Raw genomic sequence first — 20,376 nt, forward strand, 5'->3', positions numbered from 1 at the left:
ATTACCCCCATCAAGGTAGAGCATGAGGATTACGACTGCCCAACTTGTCAAGCAGAGTCTAAAATTGATGTCGTCCCAAGGCTTTTGTAAGAATGTTTGCGAGTTGCTCTTATGTCAGAACATATGATGGTTGAATGGTGTGCCTTGGAGTATCTCATTACAAATGAAATGACAATCCACTTCAATATGCCTTGTCCGTTTATGAAAAATTGAATTTTTTGCTATGTGTAAAGCAACCTGACTATCACAGTAGAGATGCATAGGGCCTTTATGTGAAATGCCTAAATCATCCAGTAAGCTCCTAAGCCACTTAAATTCACAAGTAGTAGTAGCCATAGAACGATATTCTGCTTTAGCGGATGAACAAGAGACAATATGTTGTTTCTTGGTTTTCTAAGATATAGAAGAGTGACCCAAAAACACAAATCAACCAGTAATTGAACACTGAGTTAACAGGCATTCGACCCAATCGGAGTTACACCATACATGCAGTTAGAAATCAGATGTGCTGCTAAGGAAAATACCTTGCCCATGACTTCCTTTGAGATATTTCATAATGTGAAAATCTGCATTCCAATGTTCTTCACGCGATTGTTGCATGAATTGCGACAAGGTGTGGACACAGTAAGAAAATTTCGATCGGGTAAAACACAAGTATATGAGGCGCCCAACAAGGCGTCCATCACTGTCAGGTTTATCAATGTAGCGTCTAGTGACAAGTCCAAGCTGATGATTCTGCTCAAGAGGAGTAGTCACAGGCTTTGCACCAAGTAGGCTTGCTTCTTGAATGATGTCCAACGCATATTTGCGCTGACACAAAAATATTTCACTTGAATTTCTTACAACTACTACTCCCAAAAAATATTTTAAGTGTCCCAAGTCTTTCATGTGAAAGCGTTGGCTAAGATACTCTTTAAATCGTTGAATTACAGCAGAATTGTTCCCACATATGATTAAATCATCTACATATACCAAAATTATCATTTGCACTACATGGACAAGGAGAGTAAAGAGTGAGCGGTCACAATCCGATTGACGGAATCCAAAGTTTATCAAAGCATATGATAGTTTGGCGAACCAACAACGAGGGACTTGCTTCAAACTATATAAGGACTTTTTTAATTTATAAACATGGTCCAGTTAAGAAGCATGAAAGCCTGGAGGAAGCTTCATATAGATCACTATGAAGGAAAGCATTGTGGATGTCTATTTGATGAAATTCCCACTTCTTTGTTACTGCAATAGCAAGAACAAGGTGAACAATAACCATTTTGACAATAGGGGCAAATGTCTCGATATAGTCAACCCATTTTTTTGATGATTTCTGAGAATAACTAGCCTCGCCTTGTATCACTCTATCGTGTCATTTGAATTATGCTTGATCTTGTACACCTATTTGCAACCAAAAGGTTTCTTCCCATTCGGTAGAGGTTCTAGAGACCATGTTCCATTTTCTTCTAGTGCATGAAATTCTTGTTGCATTGCAAGCCTTCATTTGGCGTCTTATACTGCTTTAGCATAATGAGTGGATTCTCGGGCTTGAGTAATAGCAGCAACAAACCTGTAATGCTTTTTGGAGTAATTTTCACAACTTATATAGTGAGATACAAGATAGGGAGTAACTGAAGAAAGCCGTGAAGTAAATGGTCTTGGAGATGGACTTAGCTTCTTCATGGTGTGAGTTATATACTCACGTAGCTTCACAGAGGAAAATTTGGTACGTTGCCCTCTTCCCAGTTCTCCAAATTGCTTTCACTGATAGGCTCAAGTGTGTCAACATTAGGAATTAAGTTATTTCCTTCTTCTACAGGCTCATCACTTCTCTCACTGTCCACGGCAGCAGTTTCCCCCTTACGTCAGAAACTGCAACTACCTCATTGGGTGTGTTTTCTTCCATCTTTGTTTCACTATCTGAATCATTGTCATCACCACTATCCAATGCATCATTTATTAAGAATGAATTCACAGATAAATCACATTTGACTTTAGCCGTATGTGTGAAAGAAAACTGTGTTTCAAAGAATTCAACATCACGAGACACAAAATAGCATTGAGTATCTAGATCAAATAATTTTCAACCATTTTTCCCATAAGGGTAACCCACAAAGATACACTTTTGACTTCTACTAGCAAACTTATCACCAAGTCTATCCAAGTTGTGTGCATAGCATAAACAACCAAAAACTTTCAAATGGTCATACATGTGGGCTTGACCATACAACATCTCATATGGTATTTTTCCACACAAAACTGCAGTGAGAGTACGATTAATCAAGTATCCAGCTGTCAAAACACACTCACCCCAAAAGGAAATAGGGAGAATACCTTGAAATTGTAGAGCACAAGCACATTAAGAATGTGTCTATGCTTTCTTTCTACTCTTTCATTTTATTGTGGGGTGCCTGGACAAGATGTTTAAAATACTATCTCGTTTTCATGAAAGTAGTTTCTCAAACATATAAATTCAATTCCATTATTACTATGCATCACCTTAATCTGCTTGCCAAATTATTCTTCTATTAATGCAAAGAAATTCATCAATGTACGTGACACTTCCTTTTTATTCGAAATCAAATAAATCTATATAGTACAAGAGAAATAATCCATTATTGTAAAAAAATATGAAGCACCACAAGAAGAGGAAGTTCTATAAAGCCCCCACAAATCACAATGTATTAATTTAAAACTACTACTAGCATTATTCGTACTTAATGGAAAGACATCTCTAGCTTGCTTAGCCCGTAAACATACATGACATGGTTTGTTCTTCAAAACACTACTCTCACACCTCATGTTGGACGCTAATTTAGTGACCTTGAAAGAAGGATGCCCTATGCGTTGATGCCACATGTTGTTGAATCCGTGGTCCATTTGCAATAGAGAACTGCTCCTTAATGTCCTCCCACAAGTCTTTCACGTTTTCTTGGTAGGAGATGGTAGATCAGAGGCTCGATCAATCGTGTTTAGAACCCACGACACAAGCATAGATTGCACCGTCCACCAATCTTCTATTTTAGAAGAATCCTTTTCTGGCTGTGAGATATCTCTTTCCACAAACTTCCATTTTCATCTTGAATGTAGGGAGGTACACATGGCCTTGGTCCATTCATCATAGTTCTCCCCTTTCAACTGCACATGAGTAATCAGATTTTTTAGATTATCGTTTTATGCAAGTCATATGGTGAACGTATCTTTTTGACCAATTCGGTCTTGGTCTCAACTTTCTCAATTTTAATATTCAGTTTTCTCTTTATCCATAAGGAGAATTTTGTCACACGTTCATACCAGAACTTTGTACACTTTGATACCATAACAAAGTTATGGTAGAAGAATCGTGTGTCATTCTATTAATCAATAAGCAATTATATACAAATACATGACAGCTGAAGATCCTAAACTATAAGCTAAATTATTTCTTTTATATTCTTGATATGATTAGACATTATTATGTAACAAAGAAGAATTAAATGGAAACAATATATACACCAAATTAGCTATTCTAATTAAGAAAATAATCGCAAAAATTGTGCATGAGAGTATATCTCATGTTACAAATACAACAATTTTAGAAAAATAAAGAATTAACAACAATTTTCTTGATTCATTTACATGATTATTATGTTACAAATTGCTATTTTGCAAACACATAATGTGTTATGTTCCTTTGGGGACATCCGACATAACATATAATGTGTTTGGTTATAGAGACAAAATAAATGAAAATTTGAAAAACAAACGGGAATTACGCAAGAATTGCACAAAAGAGAAGGAAAAAACATGCATTAACTTTGGGTGGGATCATGGGAGTTTTAACTTACCCTCAAGACCGTTCTTTGTATGCAAAAAGTATAATCAATTCAATTTTCACTTTAAAATGACACATCAGAGCAACTTTAGCTTATAAATAGGAAAGCAAGGAAGAGCCTAGAGATACGAGCGATTTTTCTTTGAAAAGTTTAGTGTCACTTTTAAAAGAAGCTAATGCATATCTATTACAATAAATCTTAGCGGATACTAATATATATAAATTTCAGGATCTCATAGCATATATATACATGAATAGATGACGCAATGGCTTATTTAAAAAACGATTAGCCCTCGTGTTAAGGACGTGCTAATGAAATCAACAAATAATTGAGTCTTCTAACTAGAAATATACACCTAATTGCTTGGTTCTCACAACCCCACCTAATAATTTATGCTTTTAACATTAATTGATTGCTTCACACAGCCTAAAGGTCAAACGAGAAACAACTCCAACAGACAGCAAACTAGAAATTAGACCAAACCATTAAAGTTGACAAGTTCCATCCTCAGTCTTTTTAGAAAGGTTTGAAAGATGCAAGTGCCACCTGAAATTGCTCCAAAACGCTAGTGTGATGATGCAAAGTACAATTATTAGATTATCCCAAAGACCATGTACACATAATTTTTCCTTTTTCATTACCTTACCATTCTTGGTCTATTAATTATATTTTGTCCAGTGATTCACTCCCTCTGTGTCACAAACTCTGCCGGCATAAAAATGAGCATGTGGGGGCTTGTTCACCATTTGCTGTGTCCTATATTATTCCCCCACTTGGATGCATCTAGCCATCTAATCTTGAAGAGAAGCTTTTAATAGAACAAGTAGGGTAGAATAAAATAGAAGGCGACATGTTCAATTATAAAATATGTGCTATGGTTCCTAATTATATGTATAATCACCAATGTACGTTTAGTGAGAAAACAAAGGAATCAGTGGAACATTATAGAAAAAGAAAGGTGGGGTTATGAGTGACCAAGAAAACCTGTTTGTTGCAGTGTGCAAGCTTGTGTTTGAGTCACGAAGTCCAAACCTCATTTCACGTGGATTGTATGTGTACAAAGCTAAGGTACCTCATGTGACAAACACATAAAGTTAGAAGCAGAAACAGCTAATTACTTAATAAAATAACAGCTAATAATAATATGAATCATTGTTAGAGAAAGAAAATAAAGGTCGGTTCTAGGAACCACCCTTGCCCCTGTCATCACAACTGTTATGCCTGCAATTTCTATTAATTGCTATTAAACTTTAGTTAATTAAACATAAAAGTGATAAAATTTCAAAATATTTGTTAATTTTCAAAAATAAAAGAAATATTTTTCTTCAAAGTTAATAATACTTTCTATACTCACGTTGGCTTATGAACACAAAACTGAGAAAACATCTCTCCAGCACGAGATAAAAGTCATAAAACTGAAGTTGAAACACAATATTTTCCAATCTATATTATACATAAAAACATTGACTCCTGAATTTTTCACTTAAACCTAAAAAATCCCTTAACTGTGATAGAATTTAAAATTTTCTTTTTCAAGTTTCTTAACCGTGATAGAATTTTATTTTATTGCAGATCAAGGAAAAATGTTTTAATTGGATTAGCTCATCATTACTACGATACTTTTTAATTCGTAACAGTGCTTTTTAAATAGAGATTAGAATTTTGTTTCCATATTTGGTTGAATTTTTTTATTTTTTTTGTAATTGAATTCTTATAGGTAGTTTCTAAGAAATATTAGTAGCTAAAATTTACGTATTCAAAGCAGATTTACAAAAGATAATTTTTTTTTATCTGTAACAGATATGACAAAATATTGCTTATAAAATTGCAGTTCATTGCTGAGAATGAAAATGAAGAGGAAGAAGACGGATAATGTTTATCCCGCATGTTTCCCATCTTTATTATATTCTCAATTATTAATAAAACTTTATTAAAACTTATAAAAATTCAGTAAAAATTATTAAATTAAACAAAAATTTCAAGTAATTTTTATAATAATTTTTAACTAATACTTAAAAATAATTAGAAACAGTGTGTTGTTAACTTTTTTTTTCTTGTTAAAAATTATCCATTTATAATCCTTATGTTTATAAGTAAATATCCATGGATATGTATGAGCATTTAAAATTTTAACATAAATTTTAAAATCATAATAAATAAATAAACATTAGCATATCGTAGATCACAACTCTGTTCAATAATTTAAGATACATATAAAATAAAATTATTTTAAATAACGTATCGAGTTTAATTATATATTTTATAACAGTCAATTCATATAAACAAGTATGATATGAATGGTATATATTTTTCCAAACTTTTTTGCTTTTATAGATTCATTCATTAAAAAAATCATTATAAAAGAATAGAAAAACTTGTATCTTATCTTTAAGTGAAAAAATCATAATACATTAACTTGCAAAGACATACGAAACAAGTATTATGATTGTCACCCCACTCTCATTTATAAAATGGCTACTTATTTTGATATTTTCCGTCTTATCGCAATAATGTATGAGGATTCTTAAAGGTGAAAGGCTTTTCGCCATCCTGTGCAGTGCAACACCTAATGTGGCATTAATATTATAAAATGGCGACAGGTTTCAACTTTCAAGCTCATTTATAAACAATGCATTAGGATTTGGATTTTGCTCGTGCATTTATTAGGGGAGCCTAACTAAACTAAAAATTTTAGTAGTTGATTTATTCGATTCAAATTAACGTGTTGGAAAAATTAGAGATTAGAAACTTAATTCCTTATGTGGTTTATTTAGCTCAATTCTGAATTAGTTGGATCTAAAATAACTTTCAAATACCAGAGTTCATATAAAAAATTAAAATAAGAATTTGAGCTAAGTGTAATCTCCATGGAAGTCGAACATATGGATCTAGTATCTCTCTTCAGCCCTGGATTGACCACACCTGTATCCAGAAGGAACTAGATAGATCATAGATGGATGAAAGAAAGAAATGGCATTCTGATAATAATAAAAAAGAAGACAATAAAAGAAAGAAGGAGATGGCATTAAGGTAAATAAATATATGACAAAGTGTGACTGTGACCCAACATTTTATGTTTCATTATGTCCATAATGTAATGGAATGGAAATTTGTCTATGTAGATAATGACTAATTCAATATTCAAAACAATACAACTTGTTGATTAATTGGAGCTTCAAAATAAGTTCACCCTTATTGTAACTCTCATGATACTTGTTCAATATATGTTTTCCATTGGCTGTGTCTATTTTGGTCTTGAGGGTGACATCTGCTTGTATAAATGCACCAAGCTTGCCTTCAAATGCCCTTCTTAATCATCCTACCTTTATTCAAACCTTCTTCAAACACAGCTTTATAACGTACTTAAATGTTGGTTGTGGTTTGACCTATTTGTAGGGTAAGACATGATATCTTATCCATAGGTAGTTTGCACGCTAATTCCATCATTTTTTTTCACAAGAGAGATAATAACAATGAAACATATCAGTTTGAAGCATAAGAGAATAATTGTTTGGACAATAAAAAAAATTCTTTTGGGAATGAGGTTAAGGGCAAATAAAAAATAAAAAGAGGACTATTTTTAATTATAAATTAAAAAGATTGTACAATATTTATAAAAAGATATTCAAATTTCAAACTTGTTTAATTTATTATTTTATTTCTTTAATTTGTTTAAAAAATATTAGATATAATTTTTCTTTTTCTTTTTTAAGCTCGATTTCTAAACATACCCAACAAATCAATTAAGTTATATAATTAGAGAAAGGAAAATGATTTGTTAAAAGTGAAAAATAAAATATAAAATGAATGGAAGAGGCGAGATAAAACGAAAAGAAAAAAAATGATAATGATGTAATAAAAAATATAATTAATCTAAAGAAATAAAATTATCACACCTTATGATAAAGGTTTTCTATAAGTAAAAAGATTGGAATTTATTAATTAAAATAGAGTTTTGAACGGCAAAACAAACAAGCTCATAGCGTACAAGAGAGGTATTTTGAATTTGCAAAAAGATGTCCTTTGACATTAACAAGTGAAGATAAATGCATGCAACCTCAAAGAAAGAAAACCGAAGTCAGAAACTCAAGATTTTGGCTTCTCTGTCCCTTTCCTCCATTTTTTTTCATTAGGAGGGGGTGGGTCGGTGAAATTGAATTTGTCACGAATAATTTAGAAACATAAATATCAATTACGTCATCAAATTGCTTTATTCTTTTTCATCAGAGTTAAACTACTAGAGTCTATCATATTCCCATTGAACAACATTTACAATACAACCATAAATTATTTTTTTAACAATTATTTGTCTCATAAGACTCGAAGCTAAATGTTGAAATTTTAAATTAAGAGTGGTATGATATTTATAAAAATAAATAAATAAATAAATGAATAGTTAGCACAATAAATTTATGTTAGTTTATTGTTATATTTTAAAAAATAATGAAATAAGATCATATTTATTAGGAATAAATTTTTTTTTTCTTTTTCTCTTTCAAAATTTGACTCTCAAACATATTCTAACGAAAATTAAATATGTAATACTTGAATCAATCATGTCTAACAAAAATGCTTTATTCTTTAAAACTTCTCAAACAAATTTCAAAATTTCAATAATAAATAAAAAAAAGACATTTATTAAAAACATAAAAATGATTTAATAACTAAGCAATTTATTTTGAAAAATAGTTGACAAAATTCAAAATCAATCTTCTTGCATAATGATGATAATCTAGACTCTACTTTAATTGTTTCTTAAAACTCTCGTAGATTATTTTTTCCTCAGCAATTAGCATCCAAGACTACTCTTTAAGTTTTTTTCTTCGTGTCCTCTTAGGTACCACTTAACTCATAAATATTTGCAATTATAAATGGTAAGAGTTATCAAAGTATTACAACATTAGATACAGCTATCTGAGTGGCCAAGTTTGTTGTATTAAAAGAGCGCACCTATCTCCAGGGGACCAAAATTAAAGGCGCCAAGTTTAGGTGTTTTGACATGAAACCAACAATCAAAAGCGTGATGAAGACATCATGTGAGCTTTGAAGAAACCAAATTTACCCACCTCCTTTTGGTATCATCAATTACCAACCAGCAACATCATCTAACTGCACCTAGCTTATTTTCTTCCCTCACTGCCCTAGAATTACCATACAGGTTGCATACACCCACTGTTTTTAAATATTACTTATTTATTTATTTTAAATAATTATATGTACCCAAAAAGTTAATTACTAAATTTACTAATTGATAGACTTTTCAAATAATAAAAGAATATAAATTAGTATTTTTTTATTTTATAGATGCAAGTAAATAAAAATAAAAGTAATAAATTATGACAACTATTGTCAATTAATAATGTCACACACCTTGTATACTTTAAAATGTGTTATAACAGCTATGCCCCCACCCCATCCTGGTCAGAAGAAAAAGAGAAAGGAAAATTATTATTTCATACCTGTGAAATTAATGGATGGATGAGAACGATCATGAGAAACAAAAACAAAAGGAGAGAAAAAGTGCGATAAATAATTTAATAAATAAAAAACGAGTATGAAAAATATGAGAGTTCGTGGAAAAAATAAATAGATAACAGGCCAGCAAATTAGGCTTAACTCAGGTACGGCTTAAGCTCCTTAAGAAAGTAAAGTAGCTTTTTCTTTCACTCAACTCAGAGTTATTTAAGTTTGTTTGGCTGTGTTCGAATCTTGTAATCAATAAATTTTTCTGTAATTTATGTAAAATATTTAATATTACAATCATATTATACTAATTAATAAATAACTTCACAACATAACATTATAAAAGAATAAAAACAACAACTAAAATTATTCCCGTAAGTAAAATCGGCTACATAATGATGTCATTGTCCAATATTTCCCTAACATTAACATTTTATTGTAATAAAAAATTAGTTTTTTTTCATAAAATAATTAAATATATTTTTAACATTATATTATTAAATTTAAATAACAAATACTGATAACAAAGACTTTAATAATAATAGAGAACTCAACCATATTGATTATAAAGTAAATTTTTTTTATTATTTCATAAATATAAAAATGGGATAACATTTACTTCTATAAAATATATTTTTATATACATATTTAAAAAGCAACTTAACTGAAAAATAGAGTAAATAACTATGTATTTAGTAATTACTTAATATTCCAAACAAACACGTAACTTTTTAATGAAAAATTAATAAATATTATTCTAAAACACAGTATAAAATATAATTAGTCAAATTAATTATAAAAGCTGAATCTTTTCCTTCGTTAAACATAAATTCACTTGTTCTTTTTCTTTATTAAAACAAATATCTACTATTTTCTTCTTTCACTTGCGTTTACTGGACTTCAAAATCAAATCAGTTCACGAACAGCATATATATTATTTTGCTAATCGGAAAGAAAAATTGCTCGTAAGCAACACCTACTAAAAACTTAAGCGTGCAAGTCTTGTTGAACTGTTCAGAAATTCAACCAGTTTGACTCATTTCAACCCCGAATAGTTTGATCTCATTTTATAAACAAACGAAGATTTTCTGGTCAGGCACAGTTCCTCAGCTAGACTCAAGCTTTATTATTGAATTGAAGTGTTTACAAGTTCACTGAGAAGTAACTTGCAAGCTAATTTGACTCACTTGAGGCCTACCAAAACCCTGAACTTGAATCCACAAAAAAAAGTAAATGCAGGAACAAGTATTGCATTTGGCATGATTGACTCATCCACAAGTTATTTAACATTACATTGCAGAGTACATTGCTCATTTAACTTGAGAAGAATATATCACAAGGCAAACCAAACTGATACCTAGAATATTCACAGAGGGATACCTGAAAAAAAGGCATATATGACTACAAACTTAAAGCTCTTACATGATCACCATCATATCTCATCCTAGTTGCGGGTGTGCACTCTTACAAGCATTGCCTCAAATTTAAAAAACCAGCAGATGCATTCTGTTTTCAGTTCAACCAAGATATCTGAATCATTTGCAGCTCTTTTTAGAAACTACTCAAATGTGGGCCACAGTTTCTGAACCCAGAAGGAGCATGATTCAGTTCACAGACAGAGCTGCTTCCACTTCATGTACCCTTTGAAAATTTGTGTTTCCTACGAGGAACTTATCGTTCCCCCCTCTTCAAATGATTCTGCATTCCCTGAAATCTTCATTCCAAACAAATAAATAAGAGTTGCATAAATAAGAAAACAATCACAACACTAGAACAAAATCATAAAAATGAAAATTCCACGGAAATCATGTCCAATTCCACGGAGTATCTTATGTTATCTTAATCAGGCACTTATTCACTAAACTATTATTGCATAAGAAATTCATCCCATAAATAAGAAGCTGATTGAATTGAAAGATTGCATGATATAACAAGAAAAAGCGATGGAAAAGAAAGAAAAGAGAAGGTGTAAGTGTAATTAAACTACCTTAACAGGAGAAATGAATCAGAAGGAGTTCATCTCAAGGCAATAAGTCCTCCTCTTAACAAGCATTTTAGCAGCAGTTCTATAAGGCTCTTCAAAAGCAGTAGAAACCCAAGACAAATCAGAAGGCTCCTTCTTAGGAGACTGTTCAGTGGGTCTAATAGCAACAAGAGTAGCACCCTTCAAAACAACTCCATCAGGCATCTCCAAATGAGGAGCATACCAAAGCCTCATGTTAAGAGCAGGAACAAGAGTCCTCTTAGAGGCAGAAGAAGCAGAAAGAGGCTTCACTCTTAGCTCCTCAAGCTGTTCCCTGTTCATGTATAATACCCCTTGTCCATCTGCATCCGTCAACACCAAATTATCCAATGTTTTGTGCTCCGAAATTATCGGTTGAAGAAGGTAATGTCTCGCTGATGCAGCGATCAATGAACTAATTGTCCACACCACACGGAGTTTCAGCCCGCCGTTGGTGTAGAACGAGTCCGGTATGCTTCCGTTGTCGTCGTTACCGTTACCGTTAGGGTCCTGAATTGGGTCTTGAGACTTCGAGGGTAAAGCAGAGGAAGCACCGAGAATAACGCAATTGTCCAAGGTTGATCCAAAATCTGCTCTCCATTTCAAGAGAACACCGTCTTCGATCCCTAATTCGCCGCTGGGAAGCTCGATCCGAAGGAGCCGAATCTCGTTGAAGTTTTTCAGGACTTGGGTAGGGGAGTGGTGGGTCACGCCGGCGTCGCCATCTTCGTCGGTGCCCACGGCGAGGGAGGAGGAGGGGGAGGAGGAGGAGGTGGTGGTGGCGGCGGAGGTGGGTCTCTTTGGGCCCAAGAACTGGCCGAGGGTTTGAATGGGCTTGACGATGCCGCCGAAGACGAGGCGGAGAAGGTTCCAGAAGGGGCCGCGGGATTTGTCGGAGGCGGCGGCGGAGGAAGAGGAATCATCGTCGGAGATGACGCAGTCAACGCGGACGACGACGTTTTCGACCTGAGGGACGAGGGAATGGAAGCGGCGCGAAACGACGCAGCATCGACCTAGGGCTTTGACGTCGCCGATCCTGTTGAAGACGAGGAGGAGAAGCGAGTCCGGTAACCGATCGAAGTGGTCCATTTCGGATGCGTCGGGTTCTGGGTAGATCCTGCACGCTAGATCTGCGCGCTGTGAGGACATTCTAGAGAGAGAAACAAAATCTGGGTGTCTCTTGAGAGAGAGAAACAAAATCTGGGTGTCTCTTGAGAGAGAGAAAGAGAGGGAATTGGGTTGATCGGATCAGAAAGCTTTCAAATTTCGGCGTTTTTAGAAGTGGGTTTCGGGTAGATCTACGAAGGGTGAAGCATCCACAGAGAGAGAATGAAGAGATGGGAATGGTAATGGAAATGGTGGGTTGAGGAGACAGATCCACGGTTTTGGTTTTGTCTTTACATATAAGAGAGAGATATTATGCGCGTCGAGGAAAAAGGTGAATCAGTGGTAGAGGGTGTGATTGTGTTTGTGTGTCATATGGTGCTTCTTTTTTTCTCCTCTGTTGTCTCTATTATTGTGTGTTTTTAAGTAGCTCCTAGTTTCACTGTTATCTTTTTTCTCCTCTAAATTCTCTTTAACAATTCTTTTCCTTTCCTTAACTCCTGTTTCATTCATTTTTTTACCTTCTCTTACCGCTTTACTCTCTCTTTATTTTAAATTTTACTTGGAGTTTCTTTTCTAAGTTTGAACCCCGTTTTCTGGCAACTCTTTTATTTTTATTTTCATGGCTGTAGTTAAATGCTCTTCTTCAATTTTAGTTTGTCCTATCTTTGTTAAGTCTGTAAGCAATTAATTGATCTCGTCATCATCTTTTAACCATTTTTGTTGTTGTTTTCGAATCGAAATAACTTTCAAGTTACTTTCAACTTTTTTCTATATTTATAAATGAATGAAGGGAAAAAAAATTATTATTCCCTTTATCTATTTATATAAAACATTTAGATGCGTTGATTAAAATTATCACATGATATCTTTTAAATTTTTAAAATTCTTATAATGTAATAAATGTATTATTATTTTTATCTATATATATATATATATATATATATTATAATATTTCTTAACTTTTTATATTTTTAATCTTTCACGTATCATATTTACATTTTATTTTTATATTATGTAAAAACTTTAGGAAATACCTTTTATACTATATATAATAAATGGATGGATGTTTATATAACTAGATAAATAAACAAATATAGATATATTATAATGAAAAAAATATTAAACCCTATAAGTAAAAATGCTAGTTATGATTAATCTATAATTAGGATTCTATAATAATTTTTTATTCAAATTCAACTCTTAAATTTTCAATTTTATGATCAAATTCTTTTGCTAGTTTCCTTTTATAAAACTCATAATTGTTTTAAACTTCGAATGATTATACTTGAATCATTTAAAATATTTTAAACCCGTTTTAGCTTAAAACCTAGCAATCGAATATGATATTTTATTATCCAATGTAAGAATTTTTTTTCAAAATCTAAAACTTATATTTTATAAAATTCATCTTTAACCTTTAAATCCCTTAAATATTTTTTTAATAAAAAATCCGTTATGAATCTTGTAAAAACAAAATCCGTTACAAATCCTCAATTATTTAAATAAAAAAGCAAAGATTTAAAAAAATATATGTCGAATTTTGAAAAAAGAAATTGATTATAAAAAAACAAATTTAAGTACAAAGTTATTGGAGAAGAAAACGTGTACATTAATCACAACAGGGGGATAAGAAATTATATTAAGAAGAAGAAAAAGTATTTGGTTTACTGTGTTTTGCAAGCATTCCCACGTATGATTTTTTCTTTTTTGGGTTATAAACTTTTGAAAAAGAACTTTAGCTTCCGGTGGAGAAGCAATTCAGTGGAGAAAGGGCACCTACTGGTCTGTTTAAAGCAAATAGGGAAGCAGTTGTATATGAAAGATAACTAACATTGAAGATAAAGGATTGGTTGGTGACAATTCACCTGCTCCTCCTTCAAACTTCATTCAACATGTAGCTAATGTTTCTTTCCATCATTATGGAAGCTTCATAGGGTTGCATTGGAGATGCCCTTCCTTCACACCTTCAATCTTTTTCCTTGTTAATATTTCGTTTTCTCATTTATTTTCTCTGTTAGACTAACTTAAATATGTTAGGAATCCATTTTAGTTTTTATTTTTAAAAACATAACATGATCTATTATCCTTATTATTCAACATTCAGTTTTTTTATACAGAAGTTACTTTGTTGATTTTTAAACACCGTTAACACTTCACAATTTAAGTTTCATAATGGATAGAACTATATAAATATTTTGTAAATTAATATTTTTTTATCTGTTTTTACTTCTACACAACTTAATAATTGTTTACAAAATATTGATATTGTTATCAACAAAATTATACTAGTATTCAGCAGTAATCTTTGAATGAAGAGTTATATTATATATATTGTCATCAATTTGCTACATATTATTTTTTAGTTATGCAATTTATCGTAAAAAATTTATGTGAAAATACAATATCTCGTGAATGAATATCTCAATATACATCATCTACTTATTATATAATATATAATATAAAATATGTCTCTCTACATATAATGTTTTCTTCACAGAAAAACTTGCTCTGAATTTTATATTTCACTATAATTACTCTTTGGCAAAGACATGGAGTCGTAGGTAGCTGGCTCAAGTTAATCCATTCCTACGAATGAAACGGTATTCATGCAAGATATGTTTCGATTATGAGCTGGTCTTGAATTAGATCAAAAATAGTTTTATGATCGTGGTTCCAATACACCCTGTTATTGTTTTATGAATCTGATCCTTTAATTTTATTTTATTCTGCCAGTCTCTCCCACCAACGAATATTAGAAATAAAAATTATAGAAAACTGAAAACTGTAATCGGATTGATGCATTGGAATCATTGGTTTAAGTTGGTTGTTAACGTGCATTATTCGTATCCCTGCTTAAAGCATCCCTATGTTTGGCTTAAATGTATAACCAAAGTTATTAATTAAAGAATCTATTAAGTGAAATTAAGCTTTGATTATCAATGGATGTTGAGTTTTCACACAAATGGAGGATTAAAATAACAGTTTATTCTTTTCGAATTGCACCCGTTGACAGCTTTTAATAAACGTTGAGAAATAAAATTTGTCAATCTACTTTAATATTGTTACCACCTTTAACTCAAACCATAATTTTGAGACTTCCTCAACAAAAATCAAACCACCCTAAAAGAAAATAGATTAAAATAGTTTATTTGACTTAATTAATTAGTAAATCAATCTGGTGGTCTACGCAATCTATAAAATTCTCTATTAAAAAAAGGTAAACATTTTTATTTTTTGTTAATTGGCTCATAAGACATTGTTTTGAAGCTTTTAAGTTAAAGGGCTGGACAACATTGTTTCATATATTATGTTATGAAAAAAAAATGTTAAAAAGTATGTAATATTAAACACAATAATTTTTCATTAGTACCGATCGATAATTAAGAAAAAAAAAGGAAATATATAAGCGATTTGTGGAATTATTGATGCAATTAAAGCCAGATTTAATTGAGTTGTCTCTTAGTCTATCTGTAGACTTTGTAGTTATGACCTAAAACTTCCTATAAACCATGCAAAATACATATTCTGTATCCCATTTAGGTATCACATACCATGTGCACTAAACATTGTTCTCATAATTTAAATTTGGATCCAAGAAATTACTAACCAAATAAGAACACACGCGCACGATGTGGCATGTGTGCGCATTCATGGCATATGCTTTATGAACACTCAAGTTTCACGATGATTGAGATAACAATTTCCGTACTTGTATGAAAGTACAGACACAAAGCATGCAAAGTTATATAACCTATTTTGCCACTATCAGCTTTGGAACTGAAATTATATATGGTCAACCCCTTTCCATGGCTTCACGATACAAACCCACAAGCTATTAGTTTCATCAATATAATTCATTAGTGTTTTTTAATTAGCAGACACAGTTAAAGTTCTATTTCTCTTCATATGATTGTTTCATTTTTTAAAAATACCTTTAAGAATAATTTTAACTCTTTTACAGTATATGTATACCTTGGAGAATTTTAAAAAGATGACTGCAAACAAAAAATGCTTTGCAGTCATATGATTGTTTCATCTTCTTGAAAAATTATTAAAAGAATTTCAACTCTCTTATAACATTAAAAAACGAAAAGCTATGATACCTTGTAATTCAAGACAACATTTTATATCTTACTTTACGTAAAATAATCATCACTGTTAATTTTATATTAATAAATATTAAAATTAATAATTTATTTTAAAAAATATACACACCTTTTAATCTTTAAAATATTTGAGAAATAACGACCGTTACTTTAACACCTAAAAAAGAAACCAACTGCTCACAAAAATTCCTTCAAACAATCCTTGATTGAGGCTTTTAGATTTGCACCAAAGGTCGTGCTATTTTTTTTAATGTAAGTTGGGTAATTTATAAAGTGAGTTGTTATGGTCACTAAAAAAAATTCATATATCATGGATAAAAATTTAATATAATATTAGTATAAGAGAGATTAAATTATTGCTTATATTAATAATATAATATAGTATATAACAATATGTTATGTTAATAATATAAATTATTTTTATATAATTAAATTATTTATTAATAGGACTTTTTTTTTAGTGAAGTTGTTACTTTATTAGTAAATTTTTATTAATTAAAAATTAAACTGATTTGAACAACACCTAACTGTTAATATATGATTTTTTTTATTCTAGCAAAAAAAAAAAGATTTTTTTTACAGCGGGCATCTCCATGAGCGCAAGTTGTCATACGAGTTATTTAATATATATTAGTTTTTTTTTTCTTTTTGACATTGCCCTTCAAAATTCTTAGATATATTACTCTACAGACCTTTTGCATGTCTTGTAATTTGGATTCTTAGAACTCAAACATACATTATTGGCATTGCTAAGCTATTATACATTGTACAGATTACAAAACTAATTGTCATTGACCCTAATCTTTTTAAGTAACATGATAGCATGCATGGCGTCTAATAGCTTGATAAACAAGTTTTATTATATTTTCTTCAACTATCAATTTAATACTTAATGAATAAAACATAGAATGAAAAATGCATGATAAAGTTAATATTTTTATTTACCCTTTTAGCTCTTTCAAACACAAGGACTTAGTTAGCTTTGATAAAGTTAAAAAATAGTTTAACTCATATTTTTTATAATCTTTTTATTTTTCAATAATATATTTTACCTTTTTATATATTTTTCTTTTTATTTTATTTCTTTCTTTCCCTACCCAATTCACACCCCAAAAATGGGACGACGACAGATTACTATTTTCCGAAATGGTTTTCCTTCACTATACCATCAGCATTTTATTACATTTAGTTAGCCCTAAAACAGGACATGCTAAAAGTTTCCGATTTTGTATTTACTAAAACAACAGAGATGTGTAAAAAAAAAAAAAACAGATATGTTTATAATTAATTTAATACATTGATAGATACATTTAAAAATGTGATTAAGTTTTTACAATTAAAAATCATAGTTTTAAATTCATTCATAAAGCATTTTTATTTCAATTTTTAATACATGTGAGGGGGGACATGCGATATTAAAAAAATTTAATTTAATGCATTATCACTAACATTTAATCACGAAAGATATTTAAAAAAAAAACTTTATGAAAGTAAACAATTTAACTTCACTGAAATGTTCTATCGTTTTTACCATGAAGAATATTTACTCTCCCAATATTTTTGTTCAAAACACATTCAACGTACCAACTTTAAATCTTATAATTTATATCTCTCATTTTTTTAAAACCATACACTTTTCCCTGTCTTAAGTTCCTTCGAGGATTCAATAACATTGGCAAGAAGCCAAGAATTAAAAATTTCATTAAAATTAGGGAAGAATTCTCAAATTCCTAACGTGTCTTTACCCAAATTTACAAGCATACATTGTCCTTGTCTTTTTCTTGTTTATTTTCAGATTAAATTATATTTTTTTATTATAAAATATTTTTTTGAAATTTTTTTAAAAAATATACACTTATCTTTTTAGAAAGATGTGTGGCTAATCTTTTATACATTGCAATCTAAAGCAAAAAGAAACAACGAAAAGTTAAAGAACTCGTGATACTTTAAGAGATAAAAAAATATTTTTAATTTATTTTTTATTAAACCAAAAAATTTATAAACCAAGACAATATTAACGTGTGTATCAATATTATTTATAAATTTTAAAATAGAGTGTATCTTATGATTTTAAAACTAAAAAAAAAAAGTAAGATTATTATTGTTATTTTTCAATTTACACATTTTATTATAATGCTTTTTTTTATCTCTTCTTCGTAGCTTTTATACATTTCTACTCATTTCACACCCATTTACTAGATATGAAATATTCATAACCCTTAAGTGTATGCACTAATACAGGTTATGACAGAACTTCGATAAAATAAAATGTAGTTTACTCTAGCATATAACTAACACCTATGTAGTTTACTCAAAAAGAAAAAATTGCTAGTTGAATTGCTTACTCTCAATCTTAAACGTTGAGGTTAATATTTTTTTGAAAATTAATGTTAACTATTTGTGAGAGACTGAACAACAATAAAAATTTATGAAAAGCATTTTATCTCTTTTGTTATTAGTTTAATTGTACTTTCTACCATCATATATAAAATTAAGCACAATATATCATAATTATTGCAATTTTTTCTTTCATCTAATTTTAAAGTTAGTTTTAATGGAATATGTTATACAATTATTTGACTAACATTTAGAGGTAATAATGTTTTGCTGCAAATACAAATTGATCTAATTACTTGACTGCTTCTCTTGATTTTTTTTTCTGTTTAAAAACTATGAATTTTATGTTTTTCACGAAAAAAACATGAGTATTAATTAATCACAGTACATAATTACACTTACATTATTTTTTAACTTCGCAGAGCCACAATATGAAGCAGAGAAAGAAAAAGAACGGCAACTGTCATTCTACGGCGAGACGACAAATCTTTCTTGGTTAAAAATTTGGGACATGCAACCTGAACCTGAATTTAGAATTATTTAAAATATTTTGATAGTTAATGTTTTTAAATTTTAAGAAAAATGGATATTTTTCTAACTGAAGAACTCTAGAAAATTCTAAAAAAATGCTTTTATTTTATTTTTTTAAAACTTATCTAAACATATTTGCAAAGCACTCTTGCAGATTAAAAAATGGGGAGAAATAGAATTCTCCTTATCTATTGAAAATATGGTGGATCCACTAGGAGACATGTTACCTTTGGGACCCCACTAAGGTTTTGCAATGGAGACCTTAAGAGTAACGATTAAGAGACAATTCGATACAGGGAAATTAAAAAACCATGGGATTGTGGGGAAGCCCATAAATGATCAATTGAAGTTTTGATCAAAGGGAGAAAGGCTTAGGAGGACATTAACTTGTGCAATGCCTTTATGTTGAGGAGGAACTATCACAACAAGTTGTTGTAGACGTAGCACTCAATACACTTGAAAGATAACATGCTGCTACTCCATTTCCTCACTGGTTGTAGCGTGGTCCTGCTCCTAATGGATTGTGTAGCGAATTGACAACTTGACATTAAAAAAGGCATTCTTTTATGTTATCCCATTTTCACTGATGATAGCCTTATCCCTAATTTTTTTCAAGTAAAATCTAATAGCCTTATCCTTTTTTCCAACTAAATTTTGGGTTCATCATGAAAATATTTTTCTAATATATTTTATCCTTTAAAATATGTAGCTTTTGGGTAAGAGAACGAAAGAATGAACTTTGGAAGTGTAAACATGATACTTAATTGAAAAACTAAGTAAATTAATTTCAAGAATTTCATATTTCTAAATCAACAAATGCATGTCATAATTTAATTAATTTTCTAATCAATAATTATGACTTCACATTATAGTCTTCGATACAACCTTCATTTTGTGAGAGCCAAATCCTTCACTACTATTCCCAGTATTTCCCTTTTTGCTTTCTATGTTGGATTTCCCCAACTTTATCGTTATTTTCCAATTTTCAAGCACAAATTTTTCTATAGAAAGTGTAACTCTATAA

At 30.5% G+C, this 20,376-nt stretch overlaps 1 protein-coding gene across 2 annotated transcripts; it reads right to left on the reverse strand.

The window, feature by feature from the left end:
- Nucleotides 1–10,314: 10,314 nt before the first annotated feature.
- LOC113872229 (F-box protein At5g46170-like) lies at nt 10,315–12,748 on the reverse strand. 2 transcript variants are annotated; one of them, XM_027509628.1, is made up of 3 exons: nt 12,497–12,748; nt 11,257–12,465; nt 10,315–10,983 (listed from the first exon to the last, which is right to left on the reverse strand). In XM_027509628.1, exon 2 carries the CDS (start codon nt 12,418–12,420, stop codon nt 11,275–11,277), a length of 1,146 nt encoding a protein of 381 aa, XP_027365429.1. In that variant the 5' UTR covers nt 12,421–12,465; nt 12,497–12,748; the 3' UTR covers nt 10,315–10,983; nt 11,257–11,274. The 2 variants fall into 2 exon arrangements, with proteins under 2 accessions (XP_027365429.1, XP_027365422.1); XM_027509621.1 differs by having other exon boundaries at nt 11,257–12,444; nt 12,476–12,748.
- Nucleotides 12,749–20,376: the final 7,628 nt, after the last annotated feature.

This window comes from Abrus precatorius, unplaced genomic scaffold (assembly GCF_003935025.1).
Source record: "Abrus precatorius isolate BTA unplaced genomic scaffold, Abrus_2018 Scaffold10, whole genome shotgun sequence".
In the NCBI taxonomy this organism is placed as follows: Eukaryota; Viridiplantae; Streptophyta; class Magnoliopsida; order Fabales; family Fabaceae; genus Abrus; species Abrus precatorius.

Coding starts and splice junctions, on each gene's coding strand:
- LOC113872229 (XM_027509628.1), bottom strand. CDS start 12,420: ATGTCCTCACAGCGCGCAGATCTAGCGTGCAGGATCTACCCAGAACCC.